At 24.9% G+C, this 24,804-nt stretch overlaps 8 protein-coding genes across 8 annotated transcripts; 4 read left to right on the top strand and 4 right to left on the bottom strand.

The window, feature by feature from the left end:
• Nucleotides 1-809: 809 nt before the first annotated feature.
• Nucleotides 810-1,880, top strand: SRAE_1000048700 (Protein-tyrosine phosphatase, receptor/non-receptor type domain and Protein-tyrosine/Dual specificity phosphatase domain and Protein-tyrosine phosphatase, catalytic domain-containing protein; the record flags this gene model as incomplete). Its single annotated transcript, XM_024647325.1, has 1 exon — nt 810-1,880. The coding sequence occupies one exon, from the start codon at nt 810-812 to the stop codon at nt 1,878-1,880; it is 1,071 nt and encodes a 356-aa protein (XP_024501415.1).
• Nucleotides 1,881-2,027: 147 nt separating this feature from the next.
• SRAE_1000048600 (No mechanoreceptor potential A) lies at nt 2,028-4,536 on the bottom strand (the record flags this gene model as incomplete). The annotated part of the gene is made up of 4 exons (XM_024647324.1): nt 2,028-2,508; nt 2,551-3,844; nt 3,881-4,441; nt 4,497-4,536. 4 exons carry the CDS (start codon nt 4,534-4,536, stop codon nt 2,028-2,030), a joined length of 2,376 nt encoding a protein of 791 aa, XP_024501414.1.
• Nucleotides 4,537-5,054: 518 nt separating this feature from the next.
• On the bottom strand, nt 5,055-6,116 carry SRAE_1000048500 (NADH dehydrogenase [ubiquinone] 1 alpha subcomplex assembly factor 5; the record flags this gene model as incomplete). Its single annotated transcript, XM_024647323.1, has 3 exons — nt 5,055-5,479; nt 5,531-5,696; nt 5,739-6,116. 3 exons carry the CDS (start codon nt 6,114-6,116, stop codon nt 5,055-5,057), a joined length of 969 nt encoding a protein of 322 aa, XP_024501413.1.
• Nucleotides 6,117-6,848: 732 nt separating this feature from the next.
• Nucleotides 6,849-8,093, top strand: SRAE_1000048400 (Adenylyltransferase and sulfurtransferase MOCS3; the record flags this gene model as incomplete). Its single annotated transcript, XM_024647322.1, has 2 exons — nt 6,849-6,933; nt 6,982-8,093. 2 exons carry the CDS (start codon nt 6,849-6,851, stop codon nt 8,091-8,093), a joined length of 1,197 nt encoding a protein of 398 aa, XP_024501412.1.
• A 993-nt stretch (nt 8,094-9,086) lies between these two features.
• Nucleotides 9,087-12,824, top strand: SRAE_1000048300 (Abnormal spindle-like microcephaly-associated protein; the record flags this gene model as incomplete). Its single annotated transcript, XM_024647321.1, has 5 exons — nt 9,087-9,090; nt 9,129-9,350; nt 9,400-11,034; nt 11,081-11,106; nt 11,145-12,824. 5 exons carry the CDS (start codon nt 9,087-9,089, stop codon nt 12,822-12,824), a joined length of 3,567 nt encoding a protein of 1,188 aa, XP_024501411.1.
• A 719-nt stretch (nt 12,825-13,543) lies between these two features.
• SRAE_1000048200 (D-tyrosyl-tRNA(Tyr) deacylase 1) lies at nt 13,544-14,045 on the bottom strand (the record flags this gene model as incomplete). The annotated part of the gene is made up of 2 exons (XM_024647320.1): nt 13,544-13,942; nt 13,989-14,045. The coding sequence occupies 2 exons, from the start codon at nt 14,043-14,045 to the stop codon at nt 13,544-13,546; spliced, it is 456 nt and encodes a 151-aa protein (XP_024501410.1).
• A 414-nt stretch (nt 14,046-14,459) lies between these two features.
• On the bottom strand, nt 14,460-19,389 carry SRAE_1000048100 (Protein NRDE2 homolog; the record flags this gene model as incomplete). The annotated part of the gene is made up of 4 exons (XM_024647319.1): nt 14,460-15,366; nt 15,406-15,517; nt 15,566-16,193; nt 16,240-19,389. The coding sequence occupies 4 exons, from the start codon at nt 19,387-19,389 to the stop codon at nt 14,460-14,462; spliced, it is 4,797 nt and encodes a 1,598-aa protein (XP_024501409.1).
• Nucleotides 19,390-23,601: 4,212 nt separating this feature from the next.
• On the top strand, nt 23,602-24,689 carry SRAE_1000048000 (F-box domain-containing protein; the record flags this gene model as incomplete). Its single annotated transcript, XM_024647317.1, has 2 exons — nt 23,602-23,892; nt 23,937-24,689. 2 exons carry the CDS (start codon nt 23,602-23,604, stop codon nt 24,687-24,689), a joined length of 1,044 nt encoding a protein of 347 aa, XP_024501408.1.
• Nucleotides 24,690-24,804: the final 115 nt, after the last annotated feature.

Below are 24,804 nucleotides of genomic sequence, written 5' to 3'. Positions count from 1 at the left end.
AAAGGTAAAAATGTATGTTACATGAAATATTTCGATACCTATGCATATATTCAAAATTCTTAAATAAAATAGATAATTAAGTGTATTATCATTGAAAAATAAAAATTACAATACATATCAATAGTTAAATTTTTGTCGTATTAATATACAAAAAGATCTAAAAAGCAATAGAATGTGAAAATTATAGTTAATTGTGATGAAATATAATATAATCCTTAATATGAATAACCATATGATTTATAAAATATTCAGGAACATAGAAATTTCAACAAAAAAAAGTATAATACAATATTTTTTAACAAAATTTCATCAATAACCCATAACATGGTAAAAAAATTGCCAAAAAAAAAATTTTTTTTTTATGATAAAGTGTTTGGGAATATTTAAAATAAATTAAAAAAGTTGCGGTCCTGATACGATAAATTTTATAACCAAAAGAAATAAAAAGAAAAATTTTTTTTACAACGTATCCTAAAGTTATAATTACTATTAAAGATTATCGTTTAAAGAGTCATTAAAATCTACTTCAAACAAATTTACCAAAACTTTCACACATTCATTCTTCCAAATATTCTAAAAAAAAATTTATTCTTTTTACTAGTGTGGTATGTCATTTTAAAATAATATTTATTAATAGTTCATAAAACAGTTAAAAAGTTTTTTTTCTCAAAAATTAATAGAAATGTTATAAAAAAAATTTTTTTACATTATTATTCGTATTTAAATTTTACAAAAAAATTTTTTTATATAAAGGTCCCAAATTGTTCAAGAAAATTTGTAAATTTTGAGATTACATGTAATTTGAAAAAATGAGTGAAAAGTCAACTGTCACCACATTTACAAGTGCATTTTCAACTGTAAATCCAGCTACAACATGTATTCATCCATCACAGATAAATCCAGATAACATAAATTTAACAAATATTAAACAAACTGGTGAAGATGCAGAATTTAACTTATCAATAAATCAGATTGCAGATGAAATTTACAACGGTAAGGAACAAATTGTTCGAGATTGGATGAGGGAAATACTAAAGTATCCTTTAACAACAGATGCATGTTTATTGGAGGAGAATTTGCCTAAGAATAGATATCAAAATATCCTTTTGTATGACATTAATAGAGTTAAAATTGTTGATCATTATGATAAAGATAGTACTTTAAGTGATTACTACCATGCATCTTATATTGATGGTTATGACAAGAAAAATAGATATATTTTGGCTCAAGCACCATTTGATGATAATACAGAGTCTGATTTTTGGAGAATGGTTATTTCAGTACATCCTAGTATGATACTTTTTTTGTCCGGTGATTCAAATGATGAAAAGGATAGAACTCGTATACCACAATTTTGGCCTAGTAAAGGAGATAAAAGAGTTTATGGTACTCTTACTGTTAAAACCGAAGATGATCTTTGTACAAAAGATTGGGATACACATATGTTGAGTCTTTTTGATAAGAGAAGTAAAACCGGTGCCAAAGATTTATCATTAAGTTTCATTCAGTATAAGAATTGGGAAAATGATAATAGAGTTCCAGATTATATATTAGAATTTCGTGCTTATTGCCAATTAAAAAAAGCTGAAGCAGATGTTAAAAAATTAAAAGGACCTGTTTTAATTGTTTGTCCAACCGGTACTCATAGAGCATCATTTTTTGCTGCTATGGATATTATTATGGATAGAATAAGTCAAGAGAAGAGAGTTGGTGTTAAACCAACAGTACAAATAATTTCTAAACAACGATATGGAAGTTTTGTTTTCTTTGAACACTATTGTAATTTGGTTGATATTATAGTTAAACATTGTTTAGCAAGTAATATTGTGGACCTACATTTGTTAGTAGAAGCACAACTAAAAAAGAATACTAAATTATAATAAAAAATCTTTATTTAAAATATTTTTTAAAATTATAAAAAATTTATTTTGAATGTAATATATTAATAAGATATTTTCAAAAATTTTACTAAATAAATATATTTCATGAGATCATAAAGAGAAAAAAAAATATTTTATCATATTATACTATTTTATATTCTTTTTTATAAAAACTTTTCTTATCCAAACAATAATTGAAGCTATAGAATGGATAAATGAAAGAATAACAAAAATAATAACTCCTTCAAAGGTAAGTTTGGAGAGACAATATTTTTGTGTAGTTGATCGATTATCTTCTAAAGACATACTTTGAGAATTTTTAGGAATTTTATTATCAATAATCGAAAAAATTCCTGTTATAACTTTTTCTTCACTTATATCTGAATATCTTTTTTTTAGATTATTATACTTAAAACTATTATCATTAACAGAACTTTCTTTTGAAATGTTTTCATCATCTTGGCAAATAGTTTTTGAGCATGAATCAAGGCAAACATTTACTGAACAGCGTATTCTTACTTTTTTTGAACCTTCAAATCTAAATATTTTTATTAATGATGAATATCCATTTGTAATTTTCTGTATTGGTCCAGTTACCAAATGACCTTTTACTTTTGGATCTGGGCACCTAAAAATCATATGAATTTTTTTAAAAATATTTAATTATTACCCGTCTTTAAAAAGTTGTAATGAAGGCGGTTGTGGAGGGGGACCATCAATTCTCTCAGCAACACAACTTTCTATACTATAATCAATTTTTTCTTTACTTTCCATTATCCATCTTATCTCTACTTCATCACCAAGATTTACAGTTGTTACCGGTTTATCATTTAAATATAATCCCATATAAATATCTTTATACTCTTTTGATTCATTTTTAACCTCATGTGAATGTAAATTTGCAGCATGAATAATAGCATTATTATTAACTTTTTGTTGTTTTGTATAATCACAGGTAATTTTAAATATTTGATCATCTGAATCAACTATCCCCTGAAGATTATTTGAATCTTTTTGAACAACAACTATAAAAGTCCATTTTCCTGGTTCTTCTTCAATTCCAGGACAATTTTGATCTGTTTCTTCATTTCCTGGATAAGGAATATTTAGAATAGCTTTTTTTGTTCTAGTAAATTTTGATTTACATTTTAATGAATGATCTTTTATTGCAATGGATCCATCAGATGGTGCCTTAAAATTTGCTATAACTTCTATTCCATCAGACATACATACTGTTTTTAATGGACCCTCAAGAATTATGGTGTTTTCTTCTGAGTTCTGGCTTGAAAAAAATTTTTTTGTTGGTTTCGTTTCAGTTATAGTTTCAATTAATCCTATTGGAGATATAAATTTTGGTGAAAAATTTTCTTCACCATGAGTTGAAATTTTAGGTTTTTTATTAATAGTATTTTTAGTAATACTTGTCAAATCATATTCACAAATATTATCAATATATATCATATTATCATCACGTACAAAAAATCTTGGATGAGAAAATCTAGATTTTTCTTGTAAAAAACATTTCTGGTGATTTTTGTCATAAGAAATAGAAGTACATGTTTTTTTCCATTTTAAACATGCTTCTAAACAAGTAGATAAAGAAATTTCATATAACGTTTCACCAGTAATATTAAGAAAATGATTAGTAATAAATTCAAAAGCATTACCATTACATTTTATATCTGATTGAAGGCATATTTTTTCTTTATAAAAATAATTTGCATCCTGAATTTGATTTCCACCAATAAGAGAACCTTTAGATAAGATACATTCTCTTGTATCATCATCATATATCATTAATTTACAATTAAATCCTTCTTCATTTATAGATTCATTGTCTGTACAAGCTTCCACACACCTATCTTTTGGTGTATTTTCATAAACAACATATGTATCACTATTTGTTATATTTCTAAAATAATTAGTTTGTATCCAAAATATTGATTCATCATTTGTACAAGATACTATAATATAAATATTATTATTATATTTTAACTTACCATCAATACAATTATTTTCAAAATAATCTATTACATCATCATTATCATTTGGAACAAATAAATTTGGATAGTCATTTTTTGTTATACTATTTAAAATACATTCATTATTTTCATAATTAAACATTAATGATCTACAATTAAGATTATAATTTTTTGTTGATTCCAGACAATGTTTAAAACATTCCTCAAGACCTAATGTTTCTTTTATAACTTTTTCTGAATATCCTATTAATAAATATTGTGGATATCTATCAAAAGCAGATGAAGTATTACAGGTATTTAATGAATGTATACATATAGATTGATAAAATTCATCATTTTCATCCTCTGTAACTATTAAATTTCCACTTCCAAATGGTAAACCATTTTCTGTAAATAAATTACAAGTTCCATTAATTGAATTATAAGAAAATGTTAAACATTCATCATCATTTGTACAGGATAACCAACAATTTGTTCTACTATTAGCAGAAGAAGTTTTATATGGGTCTTTATTTATTGTTAAAGAGGTAGCTTTTGTGAAAACATATGATCCATTTTCACATATCTCTTTTAATGATCCTTAAAAACAATAATTATACTATTATTTTTTTTTTTGCTTAATATTTAAACATACCTAATTTAATTAAAATACAAAATAATATTAATAAATACATAGAAAATATATTATTGGTAATAAATAATAAAAAAATAAATAAATGAAACTAAATATTTTTACTATTTTCTCTAAACAATAGAGTGAAATAATTTTTAATAATATATCTTATATGTTATTCTTCTTATAATTATTTATTGAATCATAAAAGACTTTTTGTATATTAATTATTTTGTCCCATATATATTATAATGTAATTATTGAATCTAAATGAAAGTTGAGGTATAGTATATAAAAAAGAAAAGAAGGGAAGAGAGAGTTAATTGGAGGAAATAATTTAGGTTGTAGTTTTTATATTGTTACATGGATGCCTGAAAATCACTGGAATGTAAATATGTAATAAAAGAGGTTAATGAGGGTAGAAGAGAGGATGAAAAGAAGAAATTAAGATTATGTCATTGTAAGGATACAATAAATAAATATTATATTTATTGAGAGAAAAGTTAATTATTCTTTTTTTTTAGAAATAACCACTTAATATAAAAAACTTTATTATAAATAATTTATAAAATTTTCTTTTTAATTTTTAATATAATTTTCTGGTCCTTTTTCAATAATTTCACTTAAATCTTTAAGTGAAGCATTCTGTGATCCTCTTTTGGCTGGTCGTGGCATATTTTGACCAGGTTTCCAACCAATAAAATTAATAAATTGAAACGTTGCCGGATACCTATTTTCTTTTCCATACATTGTTTTGTAAATTGCATCAGCAGCAATTAAAGTATCTTTTCGTAATGAACCACTTCTGTTGACGGAGGCATTTGATTCACCCATTAATTGAAGATCATACATCAAAGCTAACATACTTGGATATCCAATTTCTATTTCATCACAATCTAATGTTACCATATCAAAACCAGCTTTATTCATCATATGACTAATATCTTGAGGTTGAACAAATGGTGATACATGAGCACCAATTCCTCCAAGACGTTCCATTTCAGCTAATTGAAGAGAAACCCGTAATTCAAAAAGTGTGTCACCATAAAACATACATCCAATCATTGGAGAATCTTCTTTAAGAACATTATGACACCTTCTGAACCATCCTGGAAGATCATTAATCCAATGTGCAGAACAACTACTTAAAACTAAATCAAATGAATTATCTTCAAAATCCACTAATTCTTCGTCACTAACAACTTTGACAACTTTAATATCCTATAAATATTCTTAAAATTTTATCAAACATCAAAATTATACCTCTTCTTCTGGAGGAACATTACTCCTTTCAACTAATTCTTCAGACATGTCACATTGAACAATAGTTCCAACATTTTCTTTTATTAAATGTGGAGATATAAATCCTCCTAAACAACCTAAATCTAAAACTTTTTCATTGAACTTTGTTAAATCAAAAACTTTATCAGCAATCCTATATCCTATCTCCTCATGAAGATATTGAACATCATTATATTCTGGTTGCCTTGCACTCCAATTTCTTTGATGTCTTTTGACGTTTCTATCAAATATATGAAAATTTGCTGGAATAGTAGATTTTACTGGAGTTGAAAAAAATTTAGTTAAATTAATTTTATATATATTTGATGAAATAACATTTAGGTTTCTAAAATTATACATACTACAAAAATATTTTTTCGGTACATTTTAATCACATATGTGTTAATAATCATTTCAGTAATATTTTATAATTAGCATATATTTCTCCAAAATATTTCTTTAGAAGATATACTACAAAAAGCTATATAAATGGCATTTTAATTATTAAAATTTTTCTATTAATTTTAAAATATATCCTTAAAATAATTTAGATTTCTATTTAAAAATATTTAAAATAAAAAATATCTGTTTTAGTGAAGAAAAAAAAAATTTTTTTAAACTTTGAAAAATACATATTGAGAGCATAAATTTTTTTATTAGTTTGAAAAGTAAATAAATTTTTAAATAAAAAACTAACTTACAATTTTCTACTATAACACTTGCAATAATGAATTTTAATAACTAAAAGATACACAAAAGAAGTGATTTCAGAAAGAAAAAAACAAATTTTTTTTTGCCAAAAAAATATATGATAATTAGGAAGACTTATATAATAAAACAAGCTTGAATAAAAATCTACTAATTTAAAAAAATAGAAATAATAAAAAACTTAATAAGATAATTTCTCAAAATTGTATTGTAAAAATAAATATTTTTGATAAACATAACTTGCCTCCATTTATTTTTAAAAAAAGTGATTGTTAATACGATTTTATTTGGAGGGGTGTATCTTAAAGTATAATATTTTTTATTTCACAACTTTTCCTAATTACTTTGGTAAAAATATTTTTCTTATTTTAAAATAGCTTACTGATGCCTGGATTTGTTTCACCATTATCAAAAGAAGACATTAATCGTTTCTCCAGACAATTAATTCTCCGTGGATTTGGTGTTGATGGCAAGAGAAGATTCATAAATCTTGTAAATTAATGAATTTGTATTTTAGCACAGAAGAAATTAAAAAGTGGTAGTGCCCTAATAATTGGTGCAGGTGGCTTAGGATGTCCAGTGGCTATTTATTTGGCTGCTGCTGGTGTTGGGAAGATAGGAATTGTTGATCATGATGTAATTTCTATTGATAATCTTCATAGACAAGTAGGACATAAAGAAAAAAATGTTGGAATGAATAAGAGTATATCGTTAAAATCTTTTATTGAATCATTAAATCCAACAATTGAAGTTAAAGCCTATGAAACTTTGATATCATCGAAAAATGTCAAAGAAATCATGTCTGAGTATGATGTTATAGGTGATTGTTCTGATAATGTTGTTACAAGATATCTTTTAAATGATGCTTCTGTTTTGTATAAGAAAATATTAGTATCGGGTTCAGCATTAGGATGGGAAGGCCAACTAACTACATATAGTTATGATAAAAATTGTCCCTGTTATAGGTGTTTGTTTCCTGTTCCACCACCACCTGAAAGTGTTACAAATTGTAGTGAGGGAGGCGTTCTAGGTCCAATTGTAGGAGTGATTGGTTCAATGGAAGCTTTAGAAATTATTAAAATTCTCAGTGGTTTAAAACCTAACTTTGCTGGAAAGTTATTTTTATTTGATGGTATGGATGGAGTCACAAGAAATATTAAACTGAGAGGAAGAAATAATAATTGTGTTGTTTGTGGTGATGATCCAAAAATAAAAGAACTCATAGATTATGAAGTTTTTTGTAGTGCAACGGCTACTGACAAAATTTTGAGCATCAACATTCTTGGAGAAGATGAAAGAATTGGTGTTAAAGAATTAGCTTCATTGGATGAAGAGAATTATGTTTTAATTGATTGTAGGAGCAAAGAAGAATTTGAAATTTGTCATCTAACAAATACATTTAATATTCCATTAAGAGAAATTGACAAAATTACTTTGAAAGATATTGAACAAAAGACAAATAAAAAACCACATAATATTTTTGTTATTTGCCATCGTGGAAATGATTCTCAGAAAGCTGTAGAAAAGATGAAATCAAAGATAAATGACAAAAGTATTGTTTTGAAAGATGTGATTGGTGGATATGAAGCTTGGAATCAGCTTATAGATAACCAATTTCCTACATATTAAAATATATTTTGTTGTTACTGATATGATCAAATTTTATTAATGTGTTTCATTTATTGTTTTGATTCAAAATTAAGTTTAATAAATTTTTTGATATTACAATTAACAAAACTTTTGTAAATATTATGTAGCAATAATATTAAAAATTTGCCATAAAAAAATCACTTTTTGAATAGTAATACTTTATTTATAACTTTATTATATAAAATTAAAATTCTAGTTTATATTTAAAATTTAAAGTTGTTAATTTAAATATCTTGTTATTTCAAAATTACTACAGAAAATAAATAAAAGAATTTTATCTATATACAGGATGATCCACGAAGATCTTCCTATTAGATAAATATACATAAAATTTAAAATATTTGCTATTCTTTGCACTATATGAAAATCTTATTTTTCAAAGTTTTAAAAAATAATTTTATTACAGAAAATTAATCTGCCTTCAAAAGCTTCTTGTAGTTTTTGACTACCCTATAATCCTTATTACTTTTAGTACTAGAGTGACAAGAACATTTTTTTATGATAAAGTTATCATAATAGTCAAATTATTAGCAAAAAACCCAATAATAATAAAAAAAATTTTAAAATAACAAAAATAAATTTTTTTATACAAACATATTAATTAAACATTTTTTTTTTAAAAAAGTTATATTTTAACATTTCACAATATACAAATTTTCTTCTTTGTTGTTGTTACACACATCATTTTGGCTCAATAGGAAGATACTAACAAACTATACTGTAAATCTACATACTCATTTAAAATTCTCCAGTACAAAACACAAAGAAAATATGACCTTCCATAGTAATTAGAATTATTTCCTTCCCTCCAACCCACATAACTCTCAGAGCGATTTGTATAAAAACAAATTTTGATTAGTATTGTGAATTTTGATTAATTTATAAGCAAACATTTTCAGTCATCTTTTTTGCTGTTATCAATTTTAAATTAATCAGATTGTATATTTTTGCTGTATAAAATTTTTTGTAATTATGGGTAAATTTAAAATTTTTTTATTCAAAAATCATTTCTAGATGAAACAATTTTGAATGGTTGTGATGCTTTGTCTTCAACAATGAATGCCTCAACAGCTCGGACACCAAGAAGTTTTTTCAAAGATGCTGGCATTGATGGAGTAAATGAAGAAAATGGTGATCGTGTATTTCTTTCTCCTGGTTCAAATTTGCAAATGAATGGGATAGTTAGTGATAAAAGAAGTCGAATGATTGAAAGACTTAACAAAAGATATAATAAAAGTTTGTTTTCTTGTAATTTTTGTATTATTAATTTCTTTTACTTTTGCAGAAAATACAATTATAGAGGAAGAAGTTGAGGTTTGTAACTTCAGTAATCATATTTTTGAAGATAAAGAAAATATTGACTTTGAAGCTCGAAAGAGACGTAGACTTGCCGCTTTAGAGAGGAGGAATAAATCAAGAGAAAAAGCAGCTGAACGTTTTAGACAGGAAAGATTAGAAAAAGAAGCTCATATTGATGTGTTGGAGACAACGAAAAAGTTTTTGGGAGAAGGTGCTGTTACTGTACCTTCCGGTACAATAGCTGATGTCAACTTAACGGTTACATACACTGAATCAATTTTAAGTACGACAAAGTTGCTATCTGAAACTATAGTTGTTGAATCAAAGGAAGAAATTGAAAAAAGAAATGCCATAGCTTTAACTTCATGGATTAATTATTTAATAGGAGTTAGCAAAGATAACTCAGAAGATATTCATGCTTTTTCAGAAAAAGCTCGAAACAAAGCTGATGAAATTCTAAGAAATGTTTTAAAAAATCCTGAAGTGCCAACTGATCATTTAGTTAATTTAAATGAATCATCAGGATTAATATCTAGAAAAAGAAAACAATGGATGGAATCTGTTACTAAAGCTAAGCAACATCTTAAGAATGTTGAATTTTTAAATAAAATAAAGGAATTAGTTGAAAATGAACCTAATATTTCTATACATGATCTAAAGGTTTATGCAGACATAGGATTGCAACGTGAAATAATTGGTGTTTTATTAAATTTTTCACCTGTTTGGTTACGTCTTGCTATAGAATGTATATTTAATGTAGACTTAAATATCATAGATTACAGTACTAGTCATAATGTATTTATAACTTTTTTGACTAGAAATGTTTTTTTAAATCCAAGAATTGTCAATAGTAAAAAATTTTGCCCTACTGGAACAAAAGCTTCAATAAATCAATTGGGAATGAAGGCGCTTCAACGTCATTTTATTACGAAAATGATACAAATTCTTGTTGTTATTGAATATCTTCATAAATTGGATATAATTAAACCTGAAAATCCTCCTATGTTTTGTGCACTTTCGAGTTTTCAATCATCGAAGGATGTTATTGGGTGGATAAGAAGAACATTTATATCTATGAAATTCGATTTAACCAAAGCTTTGAGTAAAATTGGAGTTGTTTTCAAGTATGAACAAACCTTCCATGACAACTATTCATACGTTGTTAGAAATATTGAAACAGATTTATGTGATGGATTTATTTTAGCTAAAGTTGTTGAGAGAATTTTTAAAGTTGGTGATAGAAAATTATTGTCATTGTTACGTCCACCTAATGGTGATAGATTGAGAAAAATAGGAAATGTTAAAGCTGTTTTAAAGTTTGTAAAAGATCGTGATTTAGATGTTGGAAATATAAAAGCTGAAGATATTGTTCAAGGAAAAATGTCTCATATTATGGAGTTGTTATGGAAGATGATTGGTGTGTTTGAAGTTCAAAAAGATCAATATGAAATGTTTCGTCGAATGTCAAAGAAGATAGCAAAACTCTCTTCCCACCTTGATAATCCATGTTGTGTTATTCCTCGATATCTCAATGGATTTGATATTATTCTTCATGTAGCAAGACAATTTTCGGAACTTGTGGGTTTAAAGATCAATAAAAAAATTGAAGACTTTGGCGATGGTAATTTCTTGATTACTTTTTATAACTATTTTGTTTCAAAATATAGTGGATTGGACGCTAGTAAATTTGAGGGTAATTCATTAATACTTAAAGTTTTTAATGTAGCTCAGGAGGAAATGGGTATTTCAAAAGATTTCACTTCCTTGAATGTTATTAGACATGGGGATTACAGAACATTTGAATTATTTGTAAAAATCTTTATGGAAAAATGTTTCTTAATTGTGGAAGTTGAAGAATCTGCCTTAATACTTCAACGATTCTTTAGAAATGTAGTATTAAAAAAGAATAATAACATGGTTAACCTAAAAGATTATTGTTGTAAATGGTATGAGCAGAAGAGGGAAAAGAATATTATAGAAAATAAAGCTGCTATTAAGATTCAAGCTGCATACAAAGGTTTTAGAGGTCGACAACAATTCCTTTACATGAAGGCTTGCTCAACGAAAATTCAAGCGTGCATTAGAGGATTTCTTGCAAGAAGAAGAATTGATAAACTACGTCATAAAATGCTTTCTTCTGCACTTAAGATTCAACGAGTATGGCGTAATATTTTATTTAAAAGAATTATTAAAAAAGCTGTTGAAGAAAGAAAAATAAAAAAAAATAATTATTTAAGACAACAAGCTGCAGAGACTATTCAACGTTCTTGGAAATGCTATAAAGCTAGAAGTTTATTAGTGAAACTTCAAAATGATAAAGAAATTAAAAGAAATAATTATTTAAGACAACAAGCAGCAGAGACTATTCAACGTTCTTGGAAATGTTATAAGGCTAGACGTTTACTAGTAAAACTTCAAAATGATAAAGAAATTAAAAGAAATAACTATGTAAGACAACAAGCCGCGCAGACTATTCAACGTTTTTGGAAATGTTATAAGGCTAGATGTTTATTAATGAAACTTCGAAATGATAAAAAAATTAAAGAAAAATCTGCTCTTGTCATTCAATCTGCTTACCGCAATTATATGAATTTTAAAAGTAAAAAAAATATTGAAGAAGCGGAAACATTTAATATACCCCCTTCAAAAAGAGCTACCATGAAGGATTCTGTTGAACATTTTAGAAATAGACTTGCTGTTTTTTACATTGAAGAAAAAAGAAGTTTAGAGGACAGAATTTTAGCTGCTACAAAAATTCAAGCATGGTATAGAGGTGTTTCTGTTAGGCGTAAACTATCTCATGAAATTAGTAGAAGACAAATTAAGATGAAAGAACTTGGAGAGGAAGTAGCCATGAATAAAAATTTGAATGTTGAAGATCTTAAAGTTCCTGTAAATAGTCGTTTCTATAAAATATGTCAAATGTTGGATTCTGGGAAAATTAAGTGTTATTTAAAACCATTTCTTGAGTTAGCTCGGCTACTACGTTATACACCAAGCTTAGGAATTCATTTCGTTTTGGTTAATGGGCATAAATCTCTCTCATCAGCCATTGGACGTCTTAAGAGATCACCTCTGGAACAGGAAGTTAACTCATTATTTTCTGAAGTTCTTTACTACCTTTTAGTTGAAGATTCATGTTATAAATTTATGAAAAGTGAAATTATTAATATTTCAAATATAATATGGCACTATTTTTATGCTCATTATACAAATGCTGATGTTGTCCATTACCTTGGAAATTGTATTTTAATTCTTAAAAAAAAGAATGCACCACCAGAATGTTTCAAGAAAGCAAACTTTTATATTAATGATATGTCAAAAAGACTTGCTTCTTTACCAAAAGATGAGAAAAGGCTTAAAATGTTAAGAAGGTTACAAAGTGTTTTTGCAAATAAAAAAGAAACGTGATTTTTCAATGCATAGGTATTATAAAAGGAGCAGAAGAATAACAGTTATTTTTCGGGAAAATGAGTTATCAAACCATAAAGTGTATTTTTATTTAATTTACTTATACCTATTTTTGCCATTTATATTTCTTTAATAAAAGCTAATTAAATTATTTGTAGTTTTATCGTTTAATTAGATAAATGAGTGGAAGTGATTATCGTTTTTGCAAAGGATAAGTCTATTCTTGGCGAAATCGTTAAGAATTTTTAGTCGTGTAAAAAATTTATTCTATACAATTATATTCAAAAAACAAATTGTGAAAAAATTATTTTTTACATAGGTATTCCAACAAAAAAAGTTTTTTAAAAATATTTTGAGATGAAAATTTGCTTAAAGACAAACGAAAAAGTTAGAAAAATCTTTTTGAAATTATGTAGTTTTTTTATATATTTTAATGATGAAATTAGTTTTCTCTAGTAACAAACATTTTGTAAGAAAAAATATTAATAAATAAATGATGGGAAATATTTATAAAATGTGATAAAACAATAAAAAAAACAAAAAAAAAATATCCGAATAAGAACTTTAGTTTTTAATTGTTTGAAAGAATAAATAATCTGTTTATTTCTTTTGATAAGAATATTCATTATAGATACATATAAATAGACATAATATATAACATAACAAACATTTGAACAAATAGCAACGGTTTCAATCAAAAAATTTTCATTTACTTTTTTCTATCGTTTTTTACTATCTATTGTTATCGTAACAGGACCATCATTTATTAATTTAACATCCATATATGCACTAAATAGACCATCTTTAATTTTTGATGCATTATATTCTTTTTTCAAATCTTCAAGAATGTTTGAATACATCGTCTGAGCATCAGTTGTTGCCATAGCATTATGAAAATCTAATTTATTTCCTTTAACAACAGCATGAAGTGTAAATTGTGATACACAAAGAATATCAAATTCCATATCTTTAACACTCTTATCCCATGGTTTTTTTGTTTCAGGATTTGTCCAAAGTCTTAAATTTAATATCTTGTTTTTAATATATGTTGCATCATCAACGGTATCATTTTTTTCAATACCAATAAAACAACAAACTCCTTTACCAATTTGAGATATCTAGAAATTTAAATTAATTAATTTTTACAAGTATCATATAACTTACAATTTCTTTATCAACAGTAACACTGGCTTCAGTGACCCTTTGAATGATTACTCTCATAGTATCTTAAAAAAAAGTAATTTTCTATATTTTAAAGTTTCATTTTTCTATGTAACATTACTCCAAAAAAAAATATTATACATTTGTACTAAGACATAATCAAAAATGTAAATATTAGTATATATTTTTAAAAATATAAAATAATAATTTACTAATTGGAAATAATATCTATCATTTTAAGTTGTAATCATAATAAAAAATAAAAAAATTTAATTATTTTAAAATTGAAATAAAATATTTTACCAGGAAAAAGTTAATAGATAAATCTACCAGAAAAAAGATAATTACTTTATTAATGTAAAACAAAAGTTATAAATAATTAACATTAATATTTTAATTTGTTTTTACACAATAAAATGTTTCAAAAACGTTTACAGTAGTAAAATTAATAGAAAAATAATTAATGAAAAATTGTTATTGAAGTAATACGGGTAATTCTTCTTTCAAACATCGGATTCTAAAACCTTTTTCAATAAAAAGTTGAAAAACATTGTCGAAAGCAGAGGAATCATATGACAAATAGTCAATGTAAAAATCTTTACTCCAACCAGCAGATTCTAAACCTTTAAGAAAACTTCTTTTCAAACTTTCTTTATTTCCATATTTATGTTCTAATTGTAGTAATAGCTTCCAAATGAGAGGTGATAAAGTCATTTTAGTTATTTCATCAACATATTTAAGAATAACTTGACGAAGTTTATCAAAGTTTGGAAAGATAGTACCATCGTTATTGGCATACTGATTAAATTTTTTTTGAAATATTAACAATTCATTGTAAATTATAGCCATCATCTTAGGCAATTTAGATATTTGTAAAGATTCAATAAAAGAAGTATCTATATGAATGTCTTTATGTATACTACTTCTTCGAAGGTATACCATAAGTAAATTGATAAATTTAGGGTATTTCTTTAGACTTTCAACAATAAAAATATCATAGGCAGGTTCATATACCTTGGATTGTTTTTCATAATAATCTGCATATATTTCTTCTTGTAACAAAAACAATTCTTCTAGTGTCTCCAGTCTCTCATGAGAATATTTCTTTTCTAAAAATTGAATTATATTTAAAGAGAATTTGACATCAGAAAACATTTGATATTTTAAGATCATTATTAGTCCCGAAATGTATTTTAGATCATCCAATTTCCAGTCATAAAAAAATTTGTAATTTGTATTTTCATAATTATGTAAAACAAATAGCTGTTCACTAGCCATAGTTTTGTAATGAACATCATTTTGAACTTCATCCTTAGAAATAACTGAACCAGTCATCAAAAAAGAAACTATGTAATTTACTAAATCTACTTTTGTAAAACATCTTCTACTATAATTAAAAATAGCCTTTTTAAATACTAACTTTTGCCTTTCACTAATTGTTGGCTGATAAATAATTGACAGTACTTTAATATCAACTTTATCTAAAGCCAAATCAATATTGTTCATGAATCGAGAATCATAAAATAATTCATCTAAATAAGATGTTAAGTCAATACATTTTTCTTTTTCTTTTTTATTACATAATGATACATTATTTATAAAATTATCTTTCAATATTTTTGCAAATTTCTCATTTCCCTTATTTTCATATTCCAAATTTTTTCCATATCTAACAATAATTTTATAAATAGCAAATACTATTTTCTCAAGTTCTTCGTTGTTACAATTTTCTCTTTCTCCCATAAATTTAAAAAGTCGTTCCATAAATTTTAAAGATTCATAAGGAGGATGAGTATCGATGATCTTTATATTCATTTTATCAAATAATGAATAAATATCAGGTTCATTGAAACCTCCTAAAACCCTATCAATATCTACTTTGAAAATTTTCAAAATTTGGCGTAGAATATATTCTTTTATTTTACTTGAAAAAGTAAACAAAGAATAATATATGCTTTTCTTAAAATCCACGTGTCTATCTTTATCGCCATTATCATATTCACCAGAAGTAATTTGAAAATAATTATATTTTTCTCTTATCTGCTCTATTGTAATCCAAACTTTAGATAAGGGATGATTTTCTTTTTGTGCCAATAGACAATATTCATCCTCTTGTTTAATGTAATCATCAATTGATAAATTCTCTTCTATAATTTTATCACTAACAATAATATTATCAATTTGATCATTAACTTCTGGAATAACCTCCTAAAAATAAACATCATTGTCGGAAAATTATAGCAAATAAACTTACACTCGCAGGGCTGACTGGAAGTTCGTCTTTTGGTATGAGATCTCTTCTATAATCTATTTTAGAAAAATTAATAATATTATCTGATCTAGATGTTGCAAAAGGATTCGGTGTAGGCATAGAATATTCTTCAGAAACTTTTTTAACCTTATTTTTATTAGAAGAATGAGTATCAATGTATATAGTTTTACAAATATTTTGAAAATCTCCAATGTATTTTGATGTACTAGAAATTTCATTACTACTAATATCATTTTGTTTTTCATTCACAATGCTCTTATTAGAAGTTGAAGCAATACAGGTTTTTTCAGGTATAATATTATGATTAATTTTAGCCGTAAAGTGAGATCGTTCATTTAGTGTATCTTTAATGATAATCCTTTTTGGTTCTTGTATTGTGTATGCTAAATTGTTCTGATGATGAATATTAGAGTTTAAAGAATTATTTATTTGATTCAAATTGGCTGGATTCGAATTTCTTTGATTCAAATTTGTTGGATTAAAATTCACTTGATCGAAATTTGTTCCATTCGAGTTTATTAAATTCAAATTTGCTTGATTTAAATTTATTTGATTCAAATATGTTGGATCAAAATTCGTTGGACTTGAATTTATTGTATCCAAATTTATTTGATTAAAGTTTGTGTGGTTCAAATTTGTTGGAATCGAATTTACTAGATCCAAATTTGCTTGATTTAAATTTATTATATTCAAATTCGTTCGATTCAAATTTGCTGGATCAAAATCTATTGGATTCGAATTTATTACATCCAAATTTGTTTGATTCAAATTTATTCTATCTAAATTTGTTGGATTAAAATTTACTTGATCAAAATCTACTCCATTCGAATTTATTAAATCCAAATTTTCTCGATTTATATTTATTATGTCCAAATTTGGTTGATTCAAATTTACCAAATTCAAGTTTGTTTGGTTAAAATTTGTGGGACTCAAATTTATTTGATTCAAATTTTGTGGACGTGAAGGAATTGATAATACTTGTTGAATATTTGAGATGTTATTAATTTGTTGTTGTAAATAAACTTGATCGTTAAAATTTTGAGGTGAATGATTTAATGAATCAACAAACTGTTCTTGATAGTTTTGTAGTTGGTAATTTTGGGGTTGACGATTTTGTGGTTGATAGTTTTGTAGTTGGTGATTTTGTAGTTGACGATTCTGTGATTGATAGTTTTGTGATTGGTGATTCTGAGGTTGATAATATTGTGGTTGACGATTATGTATTTGACGATTTTGTGGTTGATAGTTTTGTATTTGACGATTTCGTGATTGAAAGTTTTGTATTTGACGATTTTGTGATTGAAAGTTTTGTGGTTGATAGTTTTGTAGTTGATAATTTTGTGATTGATAATTTTGAGGAACAAGCATTTCTAAGTGATTGGGACGATTAATATTTGTCTGTAACTGAGAGGATAATCCAGTTACTTGTTGATTATCAGTTACAACACTATCATTTGAATATGTATAATATGATACTACAGTTCCTTCAGATGATTCAGATGTTTCAGAATCAACGCTCAAACCATCTTCTATTCTAATCTGATTATTTGAGATCCTTGATACCTGAGGGAAAGAATTTTGAGATGGTGGAACTTGAAATTGTTTTGGCGTTTTATATTCCATTGTTTCAACTGCTATTGATATTTCCATCTGATTTTTGTTTGATTTAGTATATGCATATTGAGAATGTTCATTCATTTTGAAATTATAACTAGCTATATCTAGACTTCCGTCATTTTTAAGATTATTTGAATTTATCATTGAATGAGACATGTTCTTATCTAATTCTTTTTCTTTATTTTTATAACGATTATCCTTTTCTGTAGTTGATTCTTCTGAAATATTTTTTAAATTACCTGATTTCTGAGAACTCATATGTTTTAAAAAACAATTATTCCATCCAATAGCGCCTTCAAATCCAGCTTTTGGACATTCACAACTTAGAAACTTGACAAACAAATCAACAACTTCTTTATGTGATTTATTTTCTAAAACAGTAGGTTTAAAAAAATTAAATTCAAAAAAATATGTAATTAAACACATTGCAATTTCTGTATATCCAAATTGAAAGTGTAATTTAATAATTTTAATTAACAAATCAGCTAAAAACTTTTCTGTTCCAGGCTCTGCTTTATGTGTAATTATTTCACCACGTAATAATTTTGCTAATGTATTATAACAATCAACCATTATTTGCAAACATACATGAACAGAAAATTTAGAAAAATTAAAAAGTGTTGCATTTATAATATAATCCCACAATAATAAACTGTTAGGATGTTGAATAAGATAAATGTCCCATTGTTTTATAGCTATACTATAATCTTCCAACTTAGTTAAACATTTTAATTTCTCAATTTTTAGTTCAACACACTTACTACCAACATTCTTCAACGCATTTTCAATTATTGCTAATTTTAAATCAGAAGCAACAGTTACAGAATGACCTCTAAATTTTGATTCCTCCTCTTGAAGTTCAATAAATTTTAACCAAACTGCAAGATCTTTCGGATTATTATCAATAAGATTCTTCAACAAATCACGTTCTGATTTTAATTTTATCTCTTTTGTTTCTTTTTCCTTGAGAGAAGATATTTTTATATCATTTTTTACGACATTTGTTTGCGAATTTTTTTTAACAATATTTAAAATAACTTCATTATTTTCTACAGCATTATCATTAGATATCAATAAATTGTTAGGCAGTGTAGTTTTTTCAGATCTAAATTCATCAAAGCATGGTATTATTTTAGTTTTTTTAGGTATTTCCTTTTCTATTGATGGTGCCTTTCTTCTTTTAAGTGATTTATTTTTATCAAATTCTTCGTCATCACTTGAATAAGAATAATATTTTTGTTTATACTTCTTTCTTTTTTCTTTCCTTAATTTCTTTCTTAACTTCCTTTCATCCCTTTTCTTTTTTCTTTTTCTTAATCTTTCTGAACTGCTATTACTAGATGAAGAATCAGAAATACTAGAACTTTCTCTTCTTTTTCGTTTTTTCTCAATTTCCTTATCTTTTCTATCAGGTAATATTACATCTTTTTCAACAACTTTTTCTATTATCTTTTCAGCTTCTCGATTATCATAATTATCATCGTCACTATCACCATATCCAGGAAATAATGACATTCTAAAAATGAAAAAAATAATATCAAAAAAAAACAGTAAAGATAATTTAAAAAATATTTACGAAAATGTAATTAGTATCTTAACAGAAACAAAAATAGTACGAAATACCAACAAAATAGGATAATTCTTTTCAAGACTTTTATTTGGACCTAATTTATAATATAAAGTTCTTATTTTATAATTATAATTGATAAAAATAAATTTTAAAAAGTCGAAAAAAATATTTATTTTTCAATATATGCCATAATTTTTTAAAGAAATATTTTATATTGTACTGTAATTTTCATATAACATTTGTTTTAATAAAATAATAAATTTAAAAAAAACAACTATGATTTCTGGTGATTAACAAAAAAATATTTTTAATGATATAAATAATATTATTAAATAAAACTTTTAAAGTATTAAATCACAAAAGTAGAAAATTCATCTAAAATAATAATAATAAATATACTTTAAGATTATGTTTTAGAAGAAAAGTAATATAATTTCATTATAAATTTATTTGTAATTTTTAAAGAACAAAAGCAATAATCAACAAAGGCAATTAACATTATAATTATATAAACATCTTTTTATGTAAATCATTAAAAAAAAGAAGTGTTATATCTTTTATTGTAATTTATAATATAATATCACATTAAAAATAAAATTAAGGCTGTTACTAAATATAAAAGTTAAAGTGTTTAAAACACTAAAATGTATCATGTGATAATAAGAAAATTTATATAAGAAAAATGAATGAGATAACTTTACTTTTTTGAAAAATAAATGTTTAGCTGGGTTAATTTATTAAAACTATTTTAGTATCAAAAATAACTTAAATGAAAAACTTTAATTGCAAAGTACAAAAATATTCTCATCTGAAACAAATATTAATTTATGTGAAATTGAAATATAATTTATATATACATGTGTTATTTTATTACGAAAATTTCAAACACGTCATTCATTATATGCAACATATACTATGAACAATATACTGAATCCGATACTGACAATAAAGTATTTTACTTATCTGTGTGTTATGAAAAATGAAAACCATAATTTTCCGTCGTTTTACACAAAAGTTTTTAAAAAAATTTTATATTAAATTTTGTTTAAATTAAGAATGTCTATAAATAAATTAGATAACCTTTACAATGTTTGATGAAAAATGATAAGATTTTTATTTTAAATGATAACTAAAATATTTTTAATAAAAATTTTCTTATGCTTTAACTTTATCTACCGAGATTTTTTTCTTAAAGTTAAAAAAAAAAATTTCTATCAAAAAGTTTTTATCTTAGAAACTTATTTATATGCTCACTTAAAAAAATTATGCATAAAAAAAATTTTTTTTTTTAAAAATAAGAATGTAAATATACTCATCTGATAGCCCTTGAAAAATTATTAAATTTGAATATAATCAAGCCTATGTAGAAAACAAAATTGTAGCCGCTGTGATGATTCAAAGTTAGAGGCGAAACTGGGGAATATTTTTAGAAAAAATCCGACTTTCATCATATGATAAGAAATTTTAATATTAAAATACTGATTCTAGATCAGATTTTTGCGATAAAGTCAATGAGACTAGTCTTGTCCTTATAGGACTTTTGTAACATGAGATATGATAAGAAATGTGATAATAAAAAGTTTTTAATTACATGCTCATAACTCAGGTTACACAGCTCATAGAAACTTGAAACTTGGTGCGCTGGACTTCTTTTAACTTTTTAAATGTAGTCCATGTTGAAAACATTTTCTGAATCTCAATCGTTCTTGAGTTATAATGTGTGGTTATTTTTCGCGCGTAATCTATTATCATCATTTTTTATATCTCAATAATTATTAAAGTTATAAAAAAATTTTAAAGGTAGACCCTATATGAAAATGTAATAGAAGTTGATTAAAAAAAACTGCTTGCTTATATCTTCATTTTGAAGCGAGATATGACAAAAGGCGGAAATTTTTCTAAAATATTCATTGTTCCTACCTTTTCAATATCTCAGGTAAAACTTATCATACGGCAATAAAATTAGTCTCATTCAATTTCAATTTCAAAATTAACTAAAAATAAAAAGATTCGGTAGCAATATCTTCTATTTCTTTTAAAATTCATCAACTATCAAAAATATTCCAAAGTTCCGACATCATCATTAATAGTAGTGGCACAAAAAAAAACCTTTTTTTTGGAATTTTCAAGTAAAAGTATACTCATTCGATAGCCCTTGAAAAATCATGAATTTTGAATATAATCAAGGCTATGTAAAAATGAAAACCCAGAAAGTTATAGGCAGTTGAAGTTGAAGGCGAAAGCGGAGAATATTTTTTGACAAAAATCGCCTTTTATGATCCATTGAAGATTTATAAAATTAATTTAACGATTCTAGATCAGTTTTTTGTGTGGAAGTGAATAAGCTTGGTCTCATTTTCATAGGATGCTTACATCTCGAGATATAAGCAAAAATGTAGCTTAAAAATATTTTCGAGCACGAGTTCATAACTCAAGTTAGCAAGCTCACAGAAACTTGAAACTTGGTGCGCTGAGCTTCTTTTAACTTTTTAACTGTAGTCCACGTTGAAAACTTTTTTTCAATTTCAACCGTTCTTGAGTTATGATGTGTGGTTATTTTTCGCGCGCAATCCATTATCATCATATTTTATATCTCAATAATTAATAATGTTATAAAAAAATTTTGAAGGTAGACCCTATATGAAAACGAAATAGAAGTTAATTAAAAAAAATTGCTTGTTTATATCTTTATTTTGAAGCGAGATATGACAAAAGGCGGAAATTTTTCTAAAATATTCATTGTTCCTTCCTTTTTAATATTCATGTAAAACTTATCATACAGCAATAAAATTAGTCTCATTCGATTTCAATTTCAAAATTAACTAAAAATAAAAAGATTTGGTAGCAATATCTTCTATTTCTTCTAAAATTCATCAAATACCAAAAATATTCTAAATTTTCGGCATCATCATTAATAGAAGTGGCATAAAAAAAAACTTTTTTATGGAATTTTTAAGTAAAAGTGTACTCATTCGATAGCCCTTGAATAATCATGAATTTTGAATATAATCAAGGCTATGTAAAAATGAAAACCCAGAAAGTTATAGGTACTTGAAGTTGAAGGCGAAAGTGGGGAATATTTTTTGACAAAAATCGCCTTTTATGATTCATTGAAGAATTTTAAAATTTTGTTAATGATTCTAGATCAACTTTTTGTGAAAAAGCGAATGAGACTAGTCCCATCTTCATAGGATGCTTACATCTCGAGATATAAGCAAAAATGTAGCTAACAAATATTTTCGAGCACGAGTTCATAACTCAAGTTTGAAAGCTCACAGAAACTTGAAACTTGGTGCGCTAGGCTTCTTTTAACTTTTTAATAGTAGTTCACGTTGAAAATATTTTTTCAATTTCAATCGTTCTTGAGATATGATATGTGTATATTTTTCGCGCGCAATCCATTATCATCATTTTTTATATCTCAATAATTGTTAGAGTTATAAAAATATTTTGAAGGTAGACCCTATATGAAAACTTTATAGAAGCCGATTAAAAAAAATTGCTTGTTTATATCTTTATTTTGAAGCGAGATATGACAAAAGGCGGAAATTTTTCTAAAATATTCATTGTTCCTTCCTTTTTAATATTCATGTAAAACTTATCATGTTTCAAAAGGAAATTGTAAATATAAAATATTTTGCGTGTTTTCTAATTGCTTATACAAAATATTCTAATATTAATTATTCTTATTGCCAATTTTCTATTATTTGTAATTTTATATATAACTTATAAGACAATTCTGAAAGAACTTCAACATTAATAAAATAAAAATTTTGTGAAATTTAAGCTTTCTTTAAAAGTATAACAGTACAGAATTGTTTTTTTTTTCATTTTCTTAATTATTATATCTATTATATCATTCCATAAGTTTGTATTATTTTTTTTATAAATATATTTTTAGAAAAAGATCATTTAAATGTAGTTTTATTTATTATTATTAATACTGTGTATTACTCATAATATATCATTTGTATTTTTCTTTTTTATGGTTGTGATAAAAAGCAGAAAGCTCCAAACGGATAGCAAATATCAATCAACTTGTTTTGTCTAAGAATGCCACTAATTTATAGAAAAAAATAATGCATGTTGCCTAAAAAACTTGAAATTATTATTTAAATTATATAAAATTTAAAATAATTTACTCTTAATAAATTGTAATGTCTTCAAATAATATTATCTCCAATTTTTCAATTACTTCACTTCCTTCTGAAGTTATAAAAATAATTTTACAAAATACTGATTGGAAAACAATTTATAATATGAGATTAGTATCAAAATTTTTTAATTCACTTATATTAACTAATTTTGAAAGTTTGCCAAAACCATTAATGACAGGTCTTTCAATTTCAAGTACTACCAAATTAGATGGTACAATGTATATAGAATTTTTTTATCTATATGAAAATGAATATATAAAAGTTGAGGATATCTATATTCCTAATCAAAATGTAAGTATTTAAATCTATAAAAATGTAGTAATTTTTTTTTGTAGAGTGAACCAAAAGTAATGAAAATCGAAAGTTTTCTTAAAAAAATGAATTTAAAATATATAGTAAACTTTGAAATAATAGTTACTGGTGAAACAATAATATTTGACATTCTTAATAAGTATTTCAAAGATGAAACAATAATTGACAGCTTACAAATTAACATTCAAAAATCTTCATGTTTTAAAAGTTTTTCAATTTTTATTCAAAAAATTAAATATGTAACATATTTATGGTTAAACAAATTATGTTTTTTAAATCAATCTATACCCTTAAATTATACACTACCAATGATTGAATGTTTAAATAATTTATGTCTTGTTGAATGTGAATGTACAAAATTTGTCAATTCAAAAATGATAATGAATTTATATCGCAATAACAAAAATCTTAAACGTATTCTTGTATTTTCAAATTGTACTGATTTTGAAGTTAAATTAATACAATGTATAGGAGAAAGACAATCCTCATGTGATGGTACAAAAAATTGCCATGGTAATTGTTATATTTATCTACCATTAAGAAATGATATGATTTTTGGAAGTAGAATGGAAAATTATTTTCCTCCTAATATGTATGATATTTCTTATCCACTTGAAATTGATAACACAATTATAGGTGTTAAAGAATGTAGTAAATGTTTAGTTAATTGTGGAATTGCTTTATGTCTCCAAATACCAACATATTTAAGTGATACTAATTGTAATTTTATTTTTGATAGAACATTATTTATTGATGATAACTTCTACATTGATTAAATTATAACTTTAGTATGTTTTCATTTGTATACTTGATTTAATTAATTTCCATAATAAAAAATAATTAATTTTTTTTTAGTTACACAAAAAAATCATAGTTTAATGTTTACTTCGA

This window comes from Strongyloides ratti (assembly GCF_001040885.1).
Source record: "Strongyloides ratti genome assembly S_ratti_ED321, chromosome : 1".
Classification (NCBI taxonomy): Eukaryota; Metazoa; Nematoda; class Chromadorea; order Rhabditida; family Strongyloididae; genus Strongyloides; species Strongyloides ratti.
Note: the sequence above shows the minus strand (reverse complement) of the source record. Positions and strands in the feature narration are given on the sequence as shown.